Genomic DNA, 24,007 nt, shown 5'->3' on the forward strand with positions numbered 1-24,007 from the left:
AACTTATGTGATATGGCCTTGACAACTTCACTTTATTGCCTTGCCATTATAAAGCTTATTCTCCAAATACGTATTAAGCATGGCCCTTAGATATCGCCAGACTGCCATAATGGGCTATACATCTAAATGTTCTAACTCTTAATATAGTGATTTTCAAACCTGACAATTTTAGGATATGTGGACTTCACTCCCATAATTCCACAGCCAGTATGTTGTGGCCCCTCCAGCAGCCAAATCAGAGGAGGAGGAGGAGTCAGGGTCAGCATCATCAGGGTCAGCATGAGGGCAACCTGGCAGTTCCGAGGGGGAAAAGGGGATGAAGCTGGCAGAGAGAGAGGGGCGGGGGCAGAGCCTGGGCCATCTGTCACCCCTCAGATGGGGAGTCAATAGCCCCCAGGTCTGGAGGTGGTTGATGAAGAAGAAGAGAAACAGCTGGGTTCAGTGCTGCGCAGAGGGCAGAGGGGGAGAGAAGTGGAAAGCGTGGGCCAATCCTGGGGAAGGAAGAGCTGCCGCTGCTAGCGAGGCCCCACCCTAGCTCTGGGGATAAAAGGCAGCTATTTATCTTCCAGCTGGGTGGGCTTGTTAGCCTGTGAGAGAAACTTTTTATTGGGGCTGCCAGCATTCTTAATAAAGGAATCTTTTGAGTTCACGTCAGAGGGTTTGTCGTGTTTGGGGAGCTGATCAGAACACTGTAGTTGAAGTCCTCACATCTTAAAGTTGCTAACTTTGAAAAATACAGGTTTAGTTAATAGTACCTAAACCTAGTACTAACTCTACAAGAGCGAGATGTTCAACTTTTGGGGGCCATGGAACTTTTCCAGAACCCATGATCAAGATCAAAGCTCTAGTAACAGAAAATGGACTGCATTCGAGTGAATTTGTTTCCCTTTTAATCTCTCCTGGAACATCATCAAATTCTTGCAGAACTCTGTGAGATTTATGGATCCCAATTTGAAAACCGTATCCTAGAGATTCCTTTGCTTCATTGTCATACAGGTGTTACTTCTTACCCCTTTCTGATTTTTGAACCAACTAGTTAGCGTTTCATCAGCCCTGTCATTTTGAACATAAGTAATCAGCACCAAAAGATTGTTTACCATTATTGTTAGAAACAAAAATGCCATTATCACTGAAGATATTGCAAAGGTGTAATACTAATTAGAAACTTGTATCCAAAGCATAAATTGTACAAGTAATCACCTGCAAGAGCAAATAAACACTTGAGCTGAGAATATATCCCTAGTCTCTTCAAACATTGTTATCACATTAGGATTTTATCTTTAATTATTAATAGGATCCAGAACCACAATATGAATATATGAGGGAGAATTACACATGCATGTTTAATAACAAATGTAATATAACCAGGAAAACAACCAATTTGATGCAATTGTATCTTTGGGCAGTATTATACTGAAAACATTAGATGATGTTCCAATTTCAAAAACCATGCCTAGCTTTTATGTTATAGTACTCGATAATTACCTAATTAAAGTGAATTGTCCAAGGTTACTAAATTGGACACCTGTACTTTATACCGAATTCCATTGACTAAGTAGAATTGCGTATATTTTATTGTCTAAATGTGTAGGGACAAAGCTGGCAAGATAGGAATTACTACTGCTCTTATCAGAGAAAGCTACTGGTATATATTTAACAAATCCATTCCAAATTGAAGACTGAAAAATAATAATTAAGAATCTATTGACTTAAAAAGACAAGAAGATATTGACCCAGATATATAGCTTGATTTTGTGTTCAGCAGGTTAATCTACATATAATGTATGATTTCTTTATTATCTACAATAAAGCAGCTTATCTACCAGTGTCAAATCCATGATCTTTCTACTTGTTCCTAAGTATGGACTGCTTCTAAAAGAATATTTACAGCTGCCTGATCTGGAGTCTCACCAAACAGAATAACCCAAAACTACTAACATTCCCTGGAAATCGGAGTAGGAAGGCTGTAATTCTGAACTTTTTCTTGAGTGCCCTGCCCTCCAATTCTGGCTACTCTGAGTTGAGGTTTAGCAACAACTATACCTCATTTGAAAACAGTAAATTCTAATAGTCTGGAAAATAGTATGGGTATTTTGTGGCGAACAAATAGGAGGAGATCTCTAAAGTATGGATTTCTATAATGCACACAGCTAACATGCAAAACTTTTTTTTAACATCTTAATAATTTTCATAGATTGATATATTCCTTCTATTTCAGGAAGTCCTGGAAAAAATTCTGGACTTAGACATGTCTGCCTCAAGTTCAGATGACTTTCTACAGCTTGTCAGTGGTACAAAAATAATCTTTGGGTCTCTACCCCTAACTCACAGATATGGTGGCCATCAGGTTAGTTGTACTACTTGTTTTCTAATCAGATGTTATCAGCATTTTCAAAGTGATCTTACATGTGTGTGTTCTTTCCAACTACTGTTCTGATCAAGGCTTCCTGAGACACCAACAAAGACACCTTAAATCCAAAACCCTTTTATTTTAGTTCAATGTCATTCACAGCCCGTAATGAGTCTCAATCAGTTATAAATAGTCCCATGGAAGTCTACCAAAGTCCTTTGGAAGAAGTCTGATAAGAACACACCTTTATCTTTCTTCAAGTGCTGCCAATGACTAAAATACCAATTAGTCTTTTGAAACCAAACGGAGCATAAATTCACCACGGAGCTGTCAGGTTCCAAACAGACCAGAGCGAACAACATTGCTTCCTGCAAAGGTTCCTGTTCCTTTGCACTTCCTTTATATCTTATGGGAGGGGCAATCACCTCTGAGCCTTACTCATGAGTTGCCCCATTTGTCTTAGCTGCTCTTGTCTTCTGGCAGCTCTGTGCACACATGCACTGAGAACAGGCTCCCCTTGTTCCTCTGCTTGGCTGCTGTCAGATTCTGGAAGCTCCGGAGTCAGCACATAATTCCAGATGGCCCTGGCCCCATCTCTGTATCCGACACCGCACCATCGTCCTAGTCCTCCCCAGACTCCCAGACTGGCCCATGTTCTTCCCCACTGTCCGATTCTACTGTTATTTCCGCAGGCTGCTGGCGGACTACAACTACAAAGGAGAATTTTTCTTAGGCTTTACATGCTAAAACTGATACATTCTGTAAAACACTAGGGTTTTTAAGTATACTCTGAATGGCAGTGATATTCGGTGGTCAGTCATTTATTTGTAATTCTCTTGTAAATCGGTAAATCAGTCAAATAATCAAAATGCTAAAGCATGCAGATGGGAACAATGTTGGCTAATCATGGTCTCCTTTTTTTTCTTCAAGATTGTTGTCCTATATTTTATGGGTGAACAATATTTTCAACATCAGGCATTGCAACAGGCATAATATACTTTCTCACACACATACATGAGCACAGTTCATTTCATCCTTTCTCTTATTTCCAGCGCTGTTGAACAGAATGCAAATCATAGCTGTCTTTAATTTTGAGGCATAATATTCTTATTCCTCCCTAATGACTCTTAACAGGTAGCTAATATCTGTACACTAGTTGAAAAACACAATAGCTCCTTGTGGCTCCAAAGGCAGCCTTTATATTTTTAGTTGGTGGCAAAATGGCCTGGTCCAAAACACTTTCTGCAAAGGTCGGTTGCTAAAGCAGAGGGCAATGATAGCTGTTTTATTTGCTGATACTATCTCCTCCCACATAACTTAGCCAATTCATATAGTAGGTACAGAACACGAGAAAAATTGATTTAGAACATAAGTATGATACAGTCATCTGCCAAGAATTTCCAGTTAATTCCAAAGAAAAACACCCAACATTTTTAATGTACGGCAATTTCATATCTTCCGGATATACTTTTTTCAATTGCAGTCTATTAAAATGCTAAGCAACCTACAGTGGTATTTTTAAGCTGCGAACCCTTTCGAATGTTCAATATTTCTGCATAATTATAACCTGAAATTTCCCGTTTCCCACACAAGTCCTAAAACAAGTGAAGGAGAACTTTTTTTTTGCTGAGTTTCAGTTCCTCTGTGCTACTGATGCAAATATAACATAAAGACCAATTTTCACATTCACAACATAGGGTTGTGCTAACATTGTACCAAACTGTTCCTGTGCCTATTGCAATTACTAGTAAAATGTACAGAGAATATTGTTTATTCAATCATGTTGAATCCCAATTTAGCGCCATTTCTGAATAGCGAATAATTGTTTCACATTTTTATCTCAATTCTTCATTTTAGTTTGGTAGCTGGGCAGGACAGCTGGGTGATGGAAGAGCCCACCTGATTGGCGTTTATACAAACAGGTACTGCACATCTCGTCTTAAAAGGCCTGTCTCTATTCAAGTATGTGGTTGCTGTTGATAACTCAGAAACTAAAATAACAATGATCGACAATGACAGTATTAATCAGACTTAGGATGTAATAGTTTTCAATACTCCTAAGTATTTCACATATATTATTTTGTAAACTTTATACTACAGAATACATACATATTATTTCTCCTGTGTTACAGGTTGGGTTGAGGGTTCATTGTACAGACAAGATTTATATTAATGATAGTTTGGCATAAGGTGTTCTGTTCCGTGCTGCACCAGTTGTTCACATTGCTACTGCTAACCTTCTTTCTGTAGATTTGGATCCAGATGGGAACTACAGCTCAAAGGTTCAGGAAAGACACCATACTCGAGGTGTGTTACATCTTAGGTGTAATATTTTTTAAGTTCTTGATATGTTTTGGATAAATTTCAACAATGCATCATAGCATCCAAGGACTGGAAGAGACTGCGGTTCAATTCCCTCCCAGACCATCTTACGAAATGGCTATCTAACTTGGCATGGAACACTCATTACTCAAGGAGGTGCTGTTCTGTTTATATTTTTCATGGACCAAAAATGCCTCCTTATTTCAAGGTTGAATCTCCCTTGGCAAAGCTTCTACCTTTTAGTTCTTGTTCTACTCTCAGTCATTACAGAGAATAAATGTGCATCTTTTTCTTTTTGAGTTTTTGAAGTCTTCTATCATGTCTTTATGACTGTCTTAGCATCCTTATGGTCATGTGATTTACTTTCAGATGCTTGATAACTGGTTCAGAGTTGATGATTGCAGGGTCCCGGGGTCATGTGATCCCCTTTTACAACATTTTGACAAGCAAATTCAATTGAGGAGCCAGAGTCATGTTTACAGATTGTGTTACTAACCTAACAAATTAATACTAACTTAATAACTGCAGTGATTCACTTAACAAATGGGGCAAGAAACATTGTAAAATGGGACAAAACTCAATTACCAAATTTCTTACTTAACAACATAAATTTTGGGCTCAATTGTGATCATAAGCTGAGGACAACCTGTAGTCTTTGCTACAGAGATAAGTCTTCACATATAATATGTCTGAATAGGATAATTTGAACCTCATCATTTGTGTGTTGAACAAGAATTCAGGGATTTGTTTGATGATCCCTTTGTTTGTTTTCTTGATTGACCACAGTATTCTCAGGAGTCTTCTCCAATTCCAGAGTTCAAAAGTATTAATACTCTTTGCATTTTGCTTTCTTCAGAGTCCACATTTGCCTCCATAGAGCGTCACAGTGAATATGTAGTATCTACACAACATATTGTCATGTGTTTCTATTCACAGTTTGTGATGTAAAAATTATATGCAATGCTCAATAGTTGGATGGTTGGATTTTTAGCATTGTGATTCCTTAGTTCTGCTTTCTAGTGAAGCATTCATATGTGGCCCTGTCTAGCATGTTATATTTGGCTGTCATTCACTGATTGAGTGCGTACTTTGCATACCAAAAGCCACAGGTCTAATCCTTCGCATCTCCAGAGATAAGTTAGAAAACTCCAGAGGTGGGATGCTACTGGTTCTGCCTAGCTCTGTAGAACCGGTAGCTCTAAAGAGCAGCAGACACAGAACTGGTTCTGTGTCTGCTGCTGTTTGGCCCACCCGCCTGCCTGGGCTCTTGCCTGTCCTTTATTTCCTGCTTTTTCAACCTCAGCTGCTTTGTGCGGCACAGCTGAGGTTGAAAAAGCAGGAAAAAAGGCGTTTTTCAAATGCTATGCACCCGCATGCAGCGCTTATCACCTGTCCGGGAGGCACAGCTTTTGTTGTATTACACGCACACGAAGCGCGCATCTGGTGCAAAGTACCAAACCGGTAGTAACATTGGTTGAATTCCACCCCTGGAAAACTCCCATCTGAAACACTTCAAAGAAGATGAAGCAATGTAAAATTCAGCCCAGCACATATTCCAGTGTTACCTTTATTTCCATTCTGTTTCCTTGTTTATCAGTATCTTTAAGAGGAATTGTATCTCCCTCTCAACAAAAAACCTTTGGTTCTCTACAATAAATCCATATTTAAATATGAATTTTTGGCACATATTTAATTTGTTTCAACTGTCAACATTATTTGGACAAGTGCAATATACACAGGTAGCAAAATGTGCCAATCACATCAACTAGTGCAAGGATTTGCTAAGTATGTTTTCTTCCCAGTGTAAAAAAGTTAATAATAATATCTATGTTTCTTGGTTTATTTTTTTCTATAGGAGAGGAGATGGCAGAGCTGTGCTTCGGTCTTCTATACGAGAATTTTTGGGAAGTGAGGCCATGCATTATCTTGGAATACCTACAAGCAGGGCAGCTAGGTATTTTTTTCCAGGTTTATTCTTTATCTGCATTGAGCAGAGATATGCAATCCTCTCCTTAAGTCTCCTTGAAGTTCTTTGTGCTTGAACTGCCAGGTTTTTGAAGCATGATTGCTGAAAATTGACAGTGCCATTTCCTACACTTTTAGAACACACAAAAGGGTACTGCTTACTGCTAACAAAACTAGCAAATAAATTCTTCAAAACTTCCGTGCAAGAGAACAAAGAGATAAAAATCTAACTTCACTTGCCCTGCCTGAGCCCTTAATGCAGCATAGTTTCCATTGCCACCTACCTACCTCTCCCTTTTATAAAAAAACTAAACATAGGCCCCAGTCTCCCAAAGATTTCCACCATTACCCTTACACTTTCTGACTTTCAATGACATGAAAAGGAGAAAGCTGCAGAAGTTTTACAATTTGTTTTGTTAGAATTTTTTGCTAGTTGATGATTCAGTGTTATTTCCTATCAAAATGCTAAATCTCAAAACAGGATGATGACAGATAACTTAAACCAACAGCAACTATTTGCAGAGCCAATAAAAGGAGAGTGTTGCTATTTACTCTCCGTCCCAAACTAGACAAGTTTATCTTGCAAATGGCAATTTTTAGAGCTTTTCCTTACTAGATTCTTCATACTGAAAACAGGTTTGGTTGGGATGAATCTTATTGGGCCAAGTATATAATGGGTATAAGGGTGGGCAGAGGAGAAAATATTAAACAACCTTCTCCTTGACCAATTTTTCTACCTTGCAAATAATCCTTATGCTCATCTTTTTCTAAGCTACTATTTCTCAATTCCAGAAACTTTCAAGATGCATAGACTTTGATTCCTAGAGTTCCCTAAACAGCATGTAAAAGTTCATTGACGTGATTCATGATTCTTGGCCAAAAGTCCATGTGAACAGATTCACCCTGAAATTGATCCTCTTCCTGATTTTATTTTCTATGAATTGGCAAAATGATGGACTTGCATTTGCCAGTGAAACAAATTAATTGCCCTCAGAATGGAAATCTTAAGCTGATTCACAGTCCTACACCGTAACTTCAACAGAATGCCAATTCACTTCCACATTTCCAACCCATGAGATTTGTTCATTGTCTGGGAAATAATGACAGCAGGTTACTGGAGATGAATGCTTCACTTTAAAGCATTCTGAGTTTCATTTAGACATTATGAACTGGGGAGTCATCTCCTATGGCAGAGCAAGACTTTCAATGAAGCAGGAAGACAGAAGATTAATCACTGCTTCATCCGCCAGGAGGGCCACCTACTACAACCTCCTAGGAATACTTTGGGACTTGATAAACTTCTGATCTTGAATTCCAATATTTTATACCCAAAGATAGCCCTTTGACTTTAAATAAGAAAAACCTAGTACCCAACATACTGTAGATATTATAAAAACTACCTAGATAATCTGAGAAATGTTTATTTAAAATCATTATTAAGTATTTTTTATTTCTACTTAATATAGTCAACATTCTCTCATTCATACCTCTGTCACTTCCACACATTTCATAAATATTTGGGTAAATTCAATTGACAAATTATATATTTACAAACCATTTATATTTCCTTATGTCCTACCCATTCAGTATTGCATTGGAAACTCATTCTGGAGATTCTTGAGTCTCAACACCATCACACGTTGGGATGGTTTCTCTATAACAGATGCTTGAAGAATTACATAGTATGTGGCTTTCCCCCCCTGCTATACAAAGGAGGGTTGGGAAGTGACTCAGGTTGTTTCTCCATTTTCCATCTTATTATTGAATAATAAGAGGAGGATCTTTTAGTGCACACGAATGGCTTTTCAAGAGCGTGTGAAGTTCTCTGTGTGCATCCAATTTATCTGTCCTTCTGCCCATATACTAAACTAGAAGAGTACCCGTGCTTTGCTACAAAACTATGTGATCGGGCAAAGTTTTTGGAGATGAAAATAAGGAAAAAAATTCTGCCTCTGTCTACCACCATCCATTGGTATTCATCTGGCTAGTAACCAGTCAGTGTGTGAGAAAGCTGAGGGCTGTTTGGAAAGTGAAACAGTATTTGCTGTGTGAGCAAGAAAGAGACAGCAAGGAGCCTGGGCATGGCTTAGATCAACTGCAGTTGGAACAGATTTCTTTTCAGGTGAGGTGGGGGAGTAGAACTCCTTAGCATCAGATTGTGTTAATAATAATATATGAAATACTGATTCTCTGATAGTCATTTTGAAAAATCTTCTTAGTGAGCACCTAGAAGCCAAGAGGAACATATGTGCCAAATTTAAAGTTTGTAGGCTTTATGGTTCTGGAGATTTTGTGATGATGCGTGAGTGGTATTTATATACACTCTAGTTAAAAAAATAAAGGGAACACTTAAACAACACAATGTAACTCCAAGTCAGTCACACTTCTATGAAATCAAGCTGTCCACTTAGGTAGCAACATTGACAATCAATTTCACATGCTGTTGGGCAAATGGAATAGACAACAGGTGGAAAGCATAGGCAGTTAGCAAGACATCCCCAATAAAGGAGTGGTTCTGCAGGTGGTGACCACAGACCACTTCTCAGTTCCTGTGCTTTCTGGCTGATGGTTTGGTCACTTTTGAATGCTGGCAGTGCTTTCACTCTAGTGGTAGCATGAGACGGAGTCTACAACCCACACAAGTGGCTCAGGTAGTGCAGCTCATCCAGGATGGCACATCAATGCGAGCTGTGGCAAAAAGGTTTGCTGTGTCTGTCAGCGTAGTGTCCAGAGCATGGAGGTGCAACCAGGAGACAGTCCAGTACATCAGACGTGGAGGCGGCCGTAGGAGGGCAACAACCAGCATCAGGACTGCTACCTCCGCCTTTGTGCAAGGAGGGACAGGAGGAGCACTGCCAGAGCCCTGCAAAATGACCTCCAGCGGGCCACAAATGTTCATGTGGCTGCTCAAATAGTCAGAAACAGACTCTATGAAGGTGGTATGAGGGCCCGATGTCCACAGGTGGGGGTTGTGCTTACAGCCCAACACCGTGCAGGACGTTTGGCATTTGCCAGAGAACACCAAGATTGGCAAATTTGCCACTGGCGCCCTGTGCTCTTCACAGATGAAAGGTTCACACTGAGCACATGTGACAGATGTGACAGGGTCTGGAGATGCCATGGAGAACGTTCTGCTGCCTGCAACATCCTCCAGCATGACCGGTTTGGCAGTGGGTCAGAAATGGTGTGGGGTGGCATTTCTTTAGGGGGCCACACAGCCCTCCATGTGCTTGCCAGAGGTAGCCTGACTGCCATTAGGTACCAAGATGAGATCCTCAGACCCCTTGTGAGACCATATGCTGGTGCAGTTGGCCCTGGGTTCCTCCTAATGTAAGACAGTGCTAGACCTCATGTGGCTGGAGTGTGTCAGCAGTTCCTGAAAGACGAAGGCATTGATGCTATGGACTGGTCCACCCGTTCCTCAGACCTGAATCCCATTGAGCACATCTGGGGCATCATGTCTCACTCCATCAACCAATGCCATGGGGCACCACAGACTGTCCAGGAGTTGGGGGATGCTTTAGTCCTGGTGTGGGAGGAGATCCCTCAGGAGACCATCCACCACCTCATCAGGAGCATGCCCAGGCGTTGTAGGAAGGTCATACAGGCACATGGAGGCCGCACACACTACTGAGCCTCATTTTGACTTGTTTTAAGGACATTACATCAAAGTTGGATCAGCTGTAGTGTTTTTTTCCACTTTAATTTTGAGTGTAACTCCAAATCCAGACCTCCATGGGTTGCTAAATTTGATTTCCATAATTTTTGTGTGATTTTGTTGTCAGCACATTCAACTATGTAACAAACAAAGTATTTAATAATAATATTTCATTCATTCAGATCTAGGATGTCTTATTTTTGTGTTCCCTTTATTTTTTTGAGGTGTGTGTGTGTGTGTATGTGTGTGTGTGTATTTGTTTTCTTAAGTTTTTGTGGGTATTTATATGTATGGTATTCAGCTTTGTTCGGATATTTTCCCACGTCATTATAATTGTGCTTTTAAAGTTGTAGCAGTGTTTCGGCAGAATCTCATCTGCCATCATCAGGCTTCTGTATAGTGTTTGTCTGTGAGTCAGACTTTCATTGCTGTTTCTGTTTGAAATTTGGTGTTAGCCTATGCTGTGCCAGAATGTTTTTTTCTTCATCCTGATTGGTTGGGTGTTTTGGTCTGTGTTTATTGGTCCTGGAGTTTCCTGTGTTCTGCTTGATTGGTGTTTCTAATATCTTCTATCTGTTTTGTAGCTTTTTTTGTCTTGATTGGCTGGCAGCATTGTGTTTCCTGTATTGGAGGCTTTTAGTGCAGCTTGGCTCCGAGTAAATGGACGGCTATCATTTATTAGGAAGCTAGGTTTCACCTAGGTGCCTGGTTGGGGTGTGTTTGAGCTGGAGGTATCAGGGGGGATCTGTTTGTGCCCAGGTGTTTGCCTGGCTTGTGGTGTGGAGATTTTTTTGTTTGTGAGTGCAGGCTTCCAAATAATTGACAGTCTGGTGGAATCGTCTCTTTTATTTATGCTTTCAGGTCTTCTTTCAATCTCTATGGCTTCTCTGATAATTCTGTGGCTGGGGTTTTCTTTAGTGGCTAGGGTTTTGGTGCCATTGAAGTCGATGCTATGACCTGTGGCTTTCACGTGTTGGACTAGTGAGGAAATGTGTTCCAGCTTTTTTACTGCATTTTTGTGTTCATCCAGGTGGGTACTTATTCTTCTATTGGTCTGTCCAATGTATGTCATGAAGTCCCCTGTGCATCATGCCCTGCCACATCAGAGGTGGTTATATCAGAGGTGGTATTCAACCAGTTCACACCAGTTCCAGAAACCGGTAGTGGTGATTAGGCATGGTTGCTGAACTGGTAGTAACTTCTGGCTGGCCACGCCCCTGAACCGGTTCCCTGGTCGCTGGTCACTTAGTTGTCCCACCCACCTGATGCTTGCTCGCCCGCTCGCTGCTTGCTCTACCCAGTCGCTCCTCCCTTCCTTTGTGGCACACTGGGAGCTCATGGCTTGCCTAACCTGACTTTTCCACGTGGTGCCTGTGCCCCAACTGAACAGCTCTGATCTGCCTGCCCTGATCACATGTAAGCCTGTGTCGCGCTAGGCCCTTGCCCACCACCTGGGGCCTTTCCGTGCCTCCCCACCACCACCCAGGACCTTTCTGGGTGGGGGGGGCGGCCAAGGGGAGGAGCCATTTTGGGGCCAGTACAGAGTGTGGGGGGGGCAGCGGTAGCGGCGGCGCAGCTATGGGAAGCAGCTCCAGCAGTTCCCGGCGCCCCTTTCAGGGCACCTCCGCTGCCTTTCTCAGTCCTAGCACAGCAGAAAAAGTGAACGGAAAGCTGTTTGCTTTCTCCCTCCCTTTCGGGGCGCCTCCTCCACCCCTCTCAGCCTCAGCGCAGCACAGAAAGTGAACGGAAAGCTGTTCGCTTTCTCCCTCCCTTTTGGGGCATCCCCATCTGCCCCCACCGCCGCCCATGTGCTTCGAAAGGGAGGGTGGATGGATATTCCAGGGCTGCTGCTTTCTTCATTGTCCTGCTGCTTGTTGCTCTGGAGTTTGCCCAATAAGTTCTTCTCAGAAAAGGTGTGTGTGTGTGTGAGATAGAGACAAGGAAGGGAGGAAGGGAGGAAGGGCACGAAGGAAAGAGCAAGAAAGGAAGAAAGAGCAAGAAAGAAAAAGGAAGGAGAGAAAGAAATAAAGAGGAAAAAAGAAAGAGAAAGAAAGAAAAAATAGGAAGAAAGAAAGAGGAAGGGAGAGAAAGAAAGAGCAAGAAAAAAAGAGGGAAAGAAAGAGAAAGAGGAAGGGGGAGAAAGAAAGAAAGAGAGAAAGAAAAAAAAGAAAGAAGATTTATTTATCATATATTAATATTTTGCACTGTCCCTACACCTGGAATGATTTTACTGCCTTTCTTTTGCCCAGGTATTTTTCAGGGTTTACATATCAATAGTCCAGAGCATAAATACAGGTACTTTTAACAGAGTTGAAAGGGACTGTGGAGGTCTTCTAGTCCAACCCCCTGCTCAGGTAGGAAAATTCTGACTATGCAGAACTCTGAGTAGGGAAAGGTGTCAGAATAACAGAATAACACTTAGAAGGGACGTTGGGGAGGAACTCTATACCATTTCAGAGAAATGGCTGTCCAGTTTTTTGTTAAAATGTTCCAGTGTTGGAGTACCCAGAACTTCTGGTGGCAAGCAATTCCACTGGTTAAATCTTCTCACTGTCAGGAAGTTTCTCCTTACTTTTAGGTTGCTTCTCTCTCTGTTCAGTTTCCATCCTTCTGATGCTTTGGAAAATACATTGTTTGCCTTCTGGTTCTTTGGAAAATACATTGCCCCTCCCCCTTTCTGGCAGCCCCTTAGAAGCCTGTTGCCTATCACACTCTTGGGCAAAGCATGTGAGCCATTTCCTCCTTTCAGTGGTCCATGAAAGTACATCTATAGTACGTAGATAATAAAGTCAAAAAAAGTGAACAACATTTTTACAGAATTATAGATATGTTGAGGCTGCGTGTGACAAGGAATGGCTGGGAAGGGAGGAGCCAAGTGAGGCACCCCTTGACGTGAATGACATTGAGCTGGCCACACCCATCCAGTCACATGACCACCCCAGTCACATGGCCACCAAGCCAGTCATGTGACCCTAAGCCACGCCCACCAAATAAGCCACACCCACAGAACCAATAATAAAATTTTTTGAATCCCACCACACACACACACACACACACACACACACACACACACACACACTGATATTCTCTCCCAGGGAGAAGCTAATTGATTTGCAGAAATGGTACTCTTCCTGTTATTGCTATCACATGAATTGCAGAAAATTAGAATTGCATACTCCATGTAAAAGCAAGCATTTTAGTTTAAATGGAAACCTGTATTCCAGGAATGCAATTTAGGGCAGTTTATTTGGAGCAGAAGAAAGGGGAAGAGTTGACATAACATTTCTCCTGCTTGGCATATCAGTGGGATGATTATTATGGAAACACATTTTTGCTATTTTTATCAAATAAAATTAACCCATTCCCAAAATTTTCCCCCACATAGTCCCCTGCTGTTATATGTAGTCCCCAACAAATGCTATCTCACCCTGCTTTAGTTTCTCAATCTGAGCAGGAAACATTGGTGCTTCAAGAGTTAGTTTCATTTCTTGTTAAACTGTATGCCTTGCCAATTATGGAGGTTAATTGTACAAAAATACAATTAAGAATAAGTAAAGAATTCCTACAATTGGAAGTCTTTTTAAAGAACTGTATGTTTCAGTTCTTTTAAGAACCAAGCAAGGACATTGGGCCCCTTAATGCAGCAGGAAGCTGTAAAATAGTACAGAAGTCTTGACCCATATTTGCTATAACATAAACCCAACAAATGTTCCCTCAATACATATGTGAATTCCTAGTCTATCTTAGAATCAAGGAATTTCCTGGTGGTTTTGCCATCTAAGAATTAACTAGATCCTACTCTGCTGAGATTGGGAATCAACTGAAGCCCAGTAGATGCTCTTCCATAGCTAGTCTTCTCTGTTACATGTGTACTGTAGGAATGCTTTATATGTCTAGTTGAATCTCAGACAAATAGCCTTGCCGAGGGTTTAAGACCATTATGTGTTACATCCTACTTGTTTGACAATTGTACGGGTCCTCCTCAGACTTTTAAGCCCATTGTCTGTGGAATTAGGTGTATTAAACTGTGCTTGGTTTTATTTATCTTTCTTTTTTCCCTTAAAATATCATATGAATTTACTTTGTCTGACAGGATTCTGAACTTCTTCCAGTCTGCCTTGTACTAATCCCCTAATTCCTCTGTTTTCACAGCTTAGTTGTAAGTGATGACAACATTTGGAGAGATCAGTTCTACAATGGGAATATTAAGAAAGAAAGAGGTATTTTTTATCGCTCTTTGATAATTTTATAGTTAACTTTTCTCAGACCACCTGTTGCCAATCTGCTTTCTAATCTGTTGATGTAAACCTATGCAATAGTTATGCTGTTGACTGGATTATGGGCTGTGGATAATAGTTTTCTGCTCAGAAGCTGGCTTGCACTTGGAAGAACAGTGCCTCATGTCAGATGCAGAACATTTCCCTTTCAGGACATTACTTTCCTCCCTTTTCTCTTATATGCTCAAATGAACATAATTTGACTTGTCAAAATCTAAGGTCAGTTTTAGTTTTTGTATTTTGTATTTTATTATGATCTCCTGAAGCATCTTGATTTATTCATTTAATACTGCATGTACCTGGAAAATTTTTCTTCAGGTTTCCTTTTTTTAAAACATACTTTTCTAAAACTCTTTTCAAGTAGCTCCAGACATTAATTAGCAATAGTTTATTGCCTCACAGCATTATGACTAATAGTCCTTAGAAGCCACTGATTTGATTAAATTCCTTTCAATAAGATAATTTTCCCTTTAGTTCTTCCAGAAATGGACATCAGACTTCTCCATCCTGTCTCTTAGCTTTTACTGGTCTGATAAAGTAGTTTTTTGAAAACCATTTCATAGTGCAAGAAGTCTCTTTCTATCCATTAAGGGGACACTTTCTTATATATTCCAAAAACTTCTTTTCCCACCATAGAGTAAGCCTTCATGCTAAGAAGTTATGGATGCATTAGGAAGTATATTAGGAAGTAGGACAATTTTGAAAGGCATTAATTTGTAGATATTTATTTTCAGGTGCAATTGTGTTACGTGTTGCAAAATCATGGTTTCGAATAGGATCATTGGAAATACTAGCTCAATCTGGAGAACTGGATTTATTAAGGTTAGATTTAAACCCTTCACTCAAGATTTTCATTTCTGTAACTAGACAATAGAATAGCTGGTCCAATATAAACAATACAAACTATATTATCTGGAAAGTACAAGAGAGATTCTAGATTGGCATTCCGTAAGATGCAAAATTTGGATCCTAACTCTTATACATTGCTTCTTTGGCTCTTGGGTAATAGATCCTGGAAAATCTTTAAAAATGAAAGAATTACTTTCTTCTTCCGTTTCTTTAGGCCATTGACTGCATTTGAACAGATTTGTAGTTCCCCATTAGTACATTATGGTAATGACCAATATATTGTGGTGTCCATTAGAGCAACGGTGACAAAACCAATAAAATGCAGTGTGGCAGTTAAAGCCCCTTTGTATTTACATGGCACTTTGATGGACATGTTGAGGTAATTCCCCATTAGGAATTTAATCATTTTAATTTTGCACGCATTGTCTCACATTTAAATATCTTAAATCTGTGTGTTTTGATCTTGTCTTAACAGTGAGAGTGCACACAGGGAGGCGTAGTGAGAGTGGTGAGGAATAACACACGACCAGCACACAGATACACTGAATAGTAAAATGTAGGTTTTTACTTCCAGTAAACGGTTAAGCAAAGTCCAACAAACAGTCCTAGTCATACATGGTTAAAGCAATCAGTTTTCAGTCCAGGGATAATCCAAATAACAAAATCCAGTATCATGCACAGTTCAGCAACAGACTTAGAGCAATACAGTCTAGGCAATACAGGGATTACTGGTGGATTTCCTGTTCCACCTGCTCCTGTTCTTCTACCTCCTCCTGTGCCTGTTCTTCCTCTTTAATGGCTGTTGATAGTTTCAGTTACAACATCATTGCTCAATTCTTGTTCCAGTTTATGCCACCCAATGTGCTCAAGAAATTTAGCGCTAGTGCTACAGTAAACATAAGCTGTGCCCGGATCCCAAATTCTAAACGATCTATGGTTGGCCTCGTAACCTACGAAAAATAATTTCCTAGCTCTACATTGCCCTTTCAGTCTTACTTGTAAGGGAATATGCACCCATGCTGGAGCTCCAAATGTGTGTAAATAACTTACATTTGGTTTTCTGCCATGCCAATGAGTGAATGGCAATTCACCAGTTGTTGTTTTCACTACATTGTTTAATACATGGTTGCCACACATTATGGCTTCATCCCAAAGTGTTTCAGGCAAATCTGAATCAGATAACATAGTGCGAGCCATGGCTTGTAACGTTTTCCCTCTTCATTCTACAAGCGAGTTATGTTGTGGCCTGTAAGGTGCAGAATGTTTATGCTCGACACCAGCCAATTTTAACATAGTTTGGAATCTATTGTTAATAAATTCAGTCCCATTATCAGTAACTAAAGTAATTACTCTATGTTTCATTTTTCTCTCTGCAAACCTTAGCCAATTAAAGAAATGTTGGAATGTTTCTGTTTTGTTCTTTATGAGATAGCAGAAACCGTACCGTGAGTAATGGTCCATTATACTCAAAACATAGCAGGCACTTCCCAAACTGGGATTTTTTTGGATCAATTATGTCAGCAAACAACCTTTAAAGGTTCTTTGGTCTTAAACATATTAAGTCTGTTTGCTGGAGTAACCTTGCTTTTTTTTTGGTTACAGGCATTGCAGTTCAAGTACTTACTACAGGGTTTTAATTTTACTCCCTCTGACAATTCAACAGTTTGTTTCAGCATTTTGAAATTAATGTGTCCTAGACGTCTATGCGGTAAATGTATACATTCGTCATGTGACTTAACATTGTTATAAACCGAGTTAGCCATCTGCAACTGGTCATCATGTATCACATATAAAACATTCTCTAAAGTAGCATGAACACTTTTAGCCTCTTTCTCTGTTATACAGTTATCTTCCCTAAAGGTTACAACATAACCAAGATTAACTTACTGATAACAAATTAAATTTCAATTTAGGTTCATATAACATAGTCAAATGCTCATTTACACATGAACAATATGCAGTACCTTCACCAGATGCCTTCATCTTCCATCCACTTGCCAATGATACATGCTGCTTACTCGTGGACATCGTTACAAACCTCTCTCTATTTTTAGTAATGCACTGCCATGCTCCACTATCAACTACCCACAAATCATGGTTTATAGTTGAATTGCTAGACATAGCTAAACTGACATTCTTCTTAGTTTTCTGGAAATTACCAGTATTCTGTCATTTTTCCTTCTTACAGAATCTAACTATATGTCCCCTAGCCCCACAAGAATAAAATTTCCTAATAGTATAGGCAGTTGAAGACAAATCCTCTTCTTGTGGTTGTTTCTTCCACAGTTGGTCCCTATCCAGCCGTCTTCTTGCCTCTTCTAATAATCGTCCGGTTATGTCAGTCAATGTCAGTTTATCTCTGGGTAGAACTTCAGTGAAGATACGTAATCGTCATAACTTTCATCCAATGAGGAAAGAATGATGTAAACTTGATGTAGCTCTGAAAATGCCAGTTCCTTTTCATGTAGCTCCTGAAAAGTTCTTTTCATGAAGTTCAAATGAGCTAACATATCTCCACCTTTCAGAAGACGTGCTCGAAACAGTTTACATGTAAGATGTTTGTGTGCACCTACACTGTCACGAACATAAATCCTCTTCAAATTCTCCCAACGCCTAGCAGCAGACTCTTCTCCACAAATACGGACTAGCTACTGGTCACACAGTGTTAGTCCAATTTACCAAGAGCTCGTTCATTAATCCATTTAAAGTCAGCAAGCTTCTTGGCATCGTCCTCATCGTCTGTCTCCCAAGCATTTACATCTGGTGGATTCTGAACTGCAGCCCATATCCCTTCTCTACGCAGAAGTAAACTGCACTTCATAGACCAGGAAACATAGTTTGTTCCATCCAACCAGGCTATCAGTGATAGACTTGTTAATGGGTCTTGTGCCATTTTTATCAGGACAGTAACCCACAATTGAACAGTAAACAGCTGTCTGAATACGGTACTGTGTATTCATACCAACTCCCAGTTATCTGAGCCTGGTATGGCCTGGGCCATAACCAGTGTTGAGGTAATTCCCCGTTAGGAGAATGAGTGCACACAGGGAGACATAGTGAGAGTGGTGAGGAATAACACACGACCAGCACACAGATACACTGAATAGTAAAATATAGATTTTTACTTCCAGTAAACGGTTAAGCAAAGTCCAACAAACAGTCCTAGTCATACACGGTTAAAGCAGTCAGTTTTCAGTCCAGGGATAATCCAAATAACAAAGTCCAGTATCATAAACAGTTCAGCAACAGACTTACAACAATCCAAGGAGAATGATGATCAGCAACAGTCAATAGGGAAAAATGCAGCAACCAAGAACATCGAACACCAGAATATCTAGTAACTAGCAACTAACAACAGAACTTACAACCCAGGTTTCTGGCTCCATCTTATGGCCATTTGAGGAACCACACCCAATTACAGTTTTTAGCATTCCCTTAAAGATTCAGTATTAAATGTCTAGCATGGTTTATATATTTCCAACCCAGCTGTTAGGTGACTATGAATTCCTAACAGGACATACAGAAAAAGTGGGGCTTGGATTGTGGTGCCATATGTGCCACCTGGCCCATTTTAACCTACCTACCCCCCTTCAGACAGTAATGCATAAATAATAAAAATAAGCAAATTGCTGTTGTTTCTCAAGTCACCCTAGCCAGATATCTCACTGTTAAGACCTCTTCCAAACTTCAACAATCTTACAAGATTTTTTTTTTGTCAAAGTATATGATATTTTTTTGTGGTACAATGTTTCCTACTCTATGTTAAGGTATTTCTAAAATATTTTCTCACAGTAGGATGATATCATGGACTTTGTTTCTCATAACAAAATGTGCAATATCATTTTAATTTAATTTAGGGTAAATTTTAGGAAATATGCAAATCATTCAGTGTTTATAGTGATAGTGTGTTTAGTATGAGTCAATGAAGAATTTGTTAGATAAGTTCTTAAAACAATTGCTATTCTATATCATTGGAGCTGGACATACTTTCCTTAGGAGTGCAAAGAATTTCTAAATACTGTAGGATATGTATCTGAAATAACAGCTGCTAATTTGAAAGGAAAATCAATAACCTTTTACTTTGACATTGACCAAACTTTCTTAAATTATAGAGTAACTGAAGAAGATGGGCAGTTAAGAAATATGAACTATAAATAAATAAATATAATTACAGATTTATATATATATAACATCTAATTCCAGCTTTTCTGATGAGCTACTTAGAATTATGTTTGCATAATAAGATTTTTGGGGTTTCTTTTCCTTCTGTTTTTTGCAAGTGTTACTTTGACTTGTTATTAGTTTGTCAGTAAGCTATGATTAAAATCAATGTTGTCTTACATGTAAGCAGAGCTAAAATTCTTTTCTGAAAGATACAGTACATAACTTTTCTTCAGTTTAGTTTACCCTTAGCAACAAATAGGGTTCAGTTTAAATATTTACTTAAATGTTGTTTACAATTCTTCTTTGATAAAAGAAACTTTTACTTTGTGGGACAGGATGCTGCTAGATATGGTCATAAAAGAACACTTTCCAAAAATAAACATAAATGATTCAAATAAATATCTGGTAAGTAATTTTTTTTTAAATTTCCATATACATTTATGTCAGTCCAAATAGGAAACATTTGTAAAACACTGTGATTATGTATTTTTGAAATATTTCATAATCTAATTTTTAAGTGTAATTACATTTTCAACAATTGTTTTACATATTTATAGTAAATATGATCTAAATATTCTGGAATATTACTACTGTATTTATATGCTGAATGTAAAACTTTGATTTTAGGCATTTTTCTCTCAAGTAGTATCTGAGACGGCACATTTAATTGGCTTGTGGATGTCAGTCGGCTTCGCTCATGGTGAGATTAAAAGGGGGAGGGTTGTTTTGTTTGATTTGCATAACGTATTTCCTTTTGATTAAAGATGGATGTGACACATAGATACAGTAGATGCTGCATTGTGCCAAAACTTATTCCCCAACAGAGTTCATTACTAAAGAATGTTAGGGGATAAGTGTGTGGAATTGAACTATTTATAGTGATTCAGGGCCAGGTTCATTCATCAAATCAAATGGTGGTGTATCTTAGCCAAAGTGTAAAGTACAAATTCTGATCCATAGGTGGGTTCAGACATTGTACAAAGCTAAACCAAAACCATTCATAGTTTAACTTAATGTACTCAACTCACTCTGTTATTCTATAATTGCACCTGGATTGAGTCTTTATGTATTTACTGCTCCTGTAGGGGTTCAGAGCTCTATAACAGGAAAATATTTTGTTCTGTATGCTGTGGTTAGAACTTTCTTCCTTCCTCTTTCATTTTAGTGCTATAGCAGCGTTCAACCATAGTCAGATGTATTGAGGAAAAGGTTGATTTCAAGCAACTTGGCCATGCTATAATTTCATCAGTAGGAATTTAAAATATAAGAGGAACAATGCTGAGGATGCCTTTGGAAAATTTCAGTGCCTTTGTTGACATTTCTTTATAATTTACTTTCCTTCATATCTCCTTATTACAGTAATTCCTCAAGTTTTTGGGGGGGATGGGATGGAGGGAACTATTAGACAAATATCCATAGCTACGTAAGTAATGAAGAGATCTATCAATTTATTTCACTTCCTTGTTGTATGGAATAACTGAACCGATTTTGTTACTCCACAACTGGTGATAGCTGAGGTGAATCCTGGCATTTTTGGCATTTTCCTATTGTCAGTGGATAGAAAGAAAATGAGCACTGGGTGGCTCATGGTGATTATGTTTTAAAATGCTCAGAAGTGAAGACAAAGTCAGATTCAATTTATTTAGGAAGGGGAGAAATTGCTACTGTGAAAACCTTCTAAGTTAAGTCATGAAAATTTAGATTTTTTTTCTAAATTACTTTTAGAAAAGTAATTAGAAAAGTAGTAATTATTCTAGTAGCAAAATGGTACTAGATCCCTTCTAAGCTGTTGATCAGCATAAGTTAATACAAGGAGTTAATTGTTGAAGCTGGAGCATTACAGAAATAGTATTTTTCATTATGATTTGGTTCTAGGACTGTTCCTAATCCTTTGTCACTACTGTGGCTTTTCAAAACACAGACTTATTACTAGATTGTAAGTACACAGGACTCTGTAGCTAATAAGCTTTCCTTTTCTTTCCAAACTGTATAATGGAAAATAAGAAAGAGAAGCTGTATTTCTTCTGAAAGAATTAAAAGAATCTCAGTTTTTGACACTGATCTTACAAACTTCTTAGCTATGAAATGAGGGGTTGGATCTGATTTCCAAATTGCTTCTGAATAAGTTTCCATACCAGTACTATGTACTGTTTTGATAGCCATGTTGCTTTATGTTTTAGGAGTATGTAATACTGATAACTTCAGCTTATTATCCATAACCATAGATTATGGTCCATTTGGCTTCATGGATTCATACAACCCAGGTGAGTATAACCTAAGAGAATTCAGGATTTATTATTTTGAAGACAATGAAGCATGAAATTCTAAGCCATGCCTTTGTGTTTTTTTATTTTTGACTTCTTAGATTTAAGTGAGACCAAAAGGATTAAAAGATTGGAATGTATGGGACTCAGAGATTAGAACTGGAATTGGCTGGTTGATGGATCTTAGAGAGTTGTATTTAAAATATGTCTAAAATTAAATTGATATGTTAGGTATGGATAAAATCTTAATTATGTCAATGGAACTATAAGAAAGTATGCTAGTTTTTGTAGAAAAAAACTGAGGTCAACATTGTACTGTAAGTTTTATCAAGGGGATATAATTTTGTTTTTTGCGTAAGAAGGGCAAGGTTTTGGCCATGGAAGATAGCATATTCATTATCAAGTTTCTTTACATTTTCTTTCTTTACCCTGAGAGAGTTCTATTTTGAGAGCCTTTAAAAGCAGAAAGCTATTACGCTTTGTGCCATGAAATTAAATATTCATTAGCATAAACAGTGCATCTAGGGTGAAACTATGGAGTGCAGATATATCTCATATGCACTTACATCCCACATACATTCTGATATGGGTGCATTATTATTAGTCATTATTATAATTTCTGTAAAGTATAGTCATAAAAAATATTGGCTGTTAGTAAATGTGTGACAAAGCAGTCTGGGGAAAAAGCCCCAATATAATACATATGTATCTTAAAACAAAAGGAAATTTTATTTTCTATAACAGGCTATTTGTGTCCAAAAACATGGTTAATATGTAGTCCTCAAATTATAGTTGTTCATTTAATGATCATTTAATGTTACAATGGCACCGAAAAAAAATATTTATGGCCAATTTTTACACTTAGGACTTTTGCAGCTCAAAAGTCATGCACTCAAAAATTGGGCACTTGGAAATTGTCATGTATTTATGACAGTTGAACTCTCCTAAGGTTGAACTCACCATCTGTAACTTTCTTAACTGGCTTCAGACAAGCAGTCAATGGGGAAGGCCAGATTTGTTGAATTACTGCATAATTTAAGAATTGCAGTGATTCGCTTAACAACTTAATTGTGGTAAAAAGTACATAAAATGATACAAATCCCAATTATGAACTATTTTGCTTAGCAACAGAAATGTTGGGTTCAATTGTGGTCATAAGTCAAGGACTACCTGTGTATTTAAAAAATAGATAGTTTACACCACTGATTTTGGTTTGCATTTGGGGGTAAAAAGATACATTGCAATTTTAGTGGGTTATTTTCCTTGGGCTAATCTAGCCTAAATAAATACGCTTGCATTTAGAAATTTGGAGGTGTCTGTAGTTATTTACTACTTGTGTAATTTTCCTTCTTTTAAATCAAGATGAATGAACGTGGATGGCTATTTCAAATGTTCCACTGTAGTAAAAATAATGTTTTGTTTCAGACTTTGTTCCAAACACATCTGATGATGAAGGACGGTATAAAATAGGAAATCAGGCAAATGTTGGAATGTTTAATCTGAACAAACTGCTAAAGGCTTTAAACCCTTTATTTAGTCCAAGACAAAAGCAACTGTAAGTAATCCTTTAAAATGTCTTCTTATTTAAAAGAGCTGATGAGATGATTATTCATTTCAAAAAGAAGACATTTTCCTGCAAGAGAATATTTTAAAAATTGAAATTATGTTTTACAATGGAAGTGCTTGCAAAAGAATAAAAGTTTTCAATAGATTTATGGAAATGACTATTTTATAAAGTAAAATTTTGTACTCTTGCAACTAGGAAACTGGGTTTTTTATTTTTGTCTTTTTGCTTTAGTTTGGTCAAAAATTAAAAACATGCCTAGAAAGACTTTTTTTTTCTGAATATCATCTGTAGTTTTAGAGACAAATGGGAAAGAGATCATTTGAAGCACCAGTCACTTTCATTATTATTATAAAATTGTTCAAAATGCATTATTTAGTAATATCAGTTCAGCTTGCAATATACAATTGAATCCACAAAAAAGGCAATGAGGATGAAAGAGATGGACCATGATTACACCAATATCAAATGTTTGATAACTATTTTGTCTCTTAAAAATATTGAAGAAGATACAGTATCTTAGTATAAGCCAAAAATTTAGGCGGTGATTCAGCTTGGATGCATTCCTAATTTCATAAACTATGGTTTAGTAAG

At 38.4% G+C, this 24,007-nt stretch overlaps 1 protein-coding gene across 11 annotated transcripts in view; it reads left to right on the top strand.

Annotated features, from left to right (window-relative positions):
* The window catches only part of LOC113442453 (uncharacterized), a 41,582-nt gene that overhangs the window by 7,374 nt on the left and 10,201 nt on the right, over positions 1-24,007 (top strand). For 7 of the 11 annotated variants that reach the window (XR_015740287.1, XM_087917451.1, XM_087917456.1 and 4 more), the window contains 10 exons: positions 2,219-2,347; positions 4,208-4,272; positions 4,601-4,657; positions 6,528-6,626; positions 14,448-14,515; positions 15,307-15,394; positions 19,921-19,990; positions 20,213-20,285; positions 21,766-21,849; positions 23,275-23,404. Coding sequence is in view for 10 of the 11 variants with exons in the window: in XM_087917451.1 (XP_087773577.1) it covers positions 2,219-2,347; positions 4,208-4,272; positions 4,601-4,657; positions 6,528-6,626; positions 14,448-14,515; positions 15,307-15,394; positions 19,921-19,990; positions 20,213-20,285; positions 21,766-21,849; positions 23,275-23,404 (863 nt within the window). In the remaining variant the exon portion in view is untranslated. The remainder of the gene's footprint in view (positions 1-2,218; positions 2,348-4,207; positions 4,273-4,600; positions 4,658-6,527; positions 6,627-14,447; positions 14,516-15,306; positions 15,395-19,920; positions 19,991-20,212; positions 20,286-21,765; positions 21,850-23,274; positions 23,405-24,007) is intronic. The other 4 variants (XM_087917454.1, XM_087917458.1, XM_087917455.1 and 1 more) reach the window with 1 other exon arrangement.

The sequence above is a fragment of the Pseudonaja textilis genome, chromosome Z, assembly GCF_049901715.1.
Source record: "Pseudonaja textilis isolate UNSWEBS1 chromosome Z, rPseTex1.2, whole genome shotgun sequence".
Classification (NCBI taxonomy): Eukaryota; Metazoa; Chordata; class Lepidosauria; order Squamata; family Elapidae; genus Pseudonaja; species Pseudonaja textilis.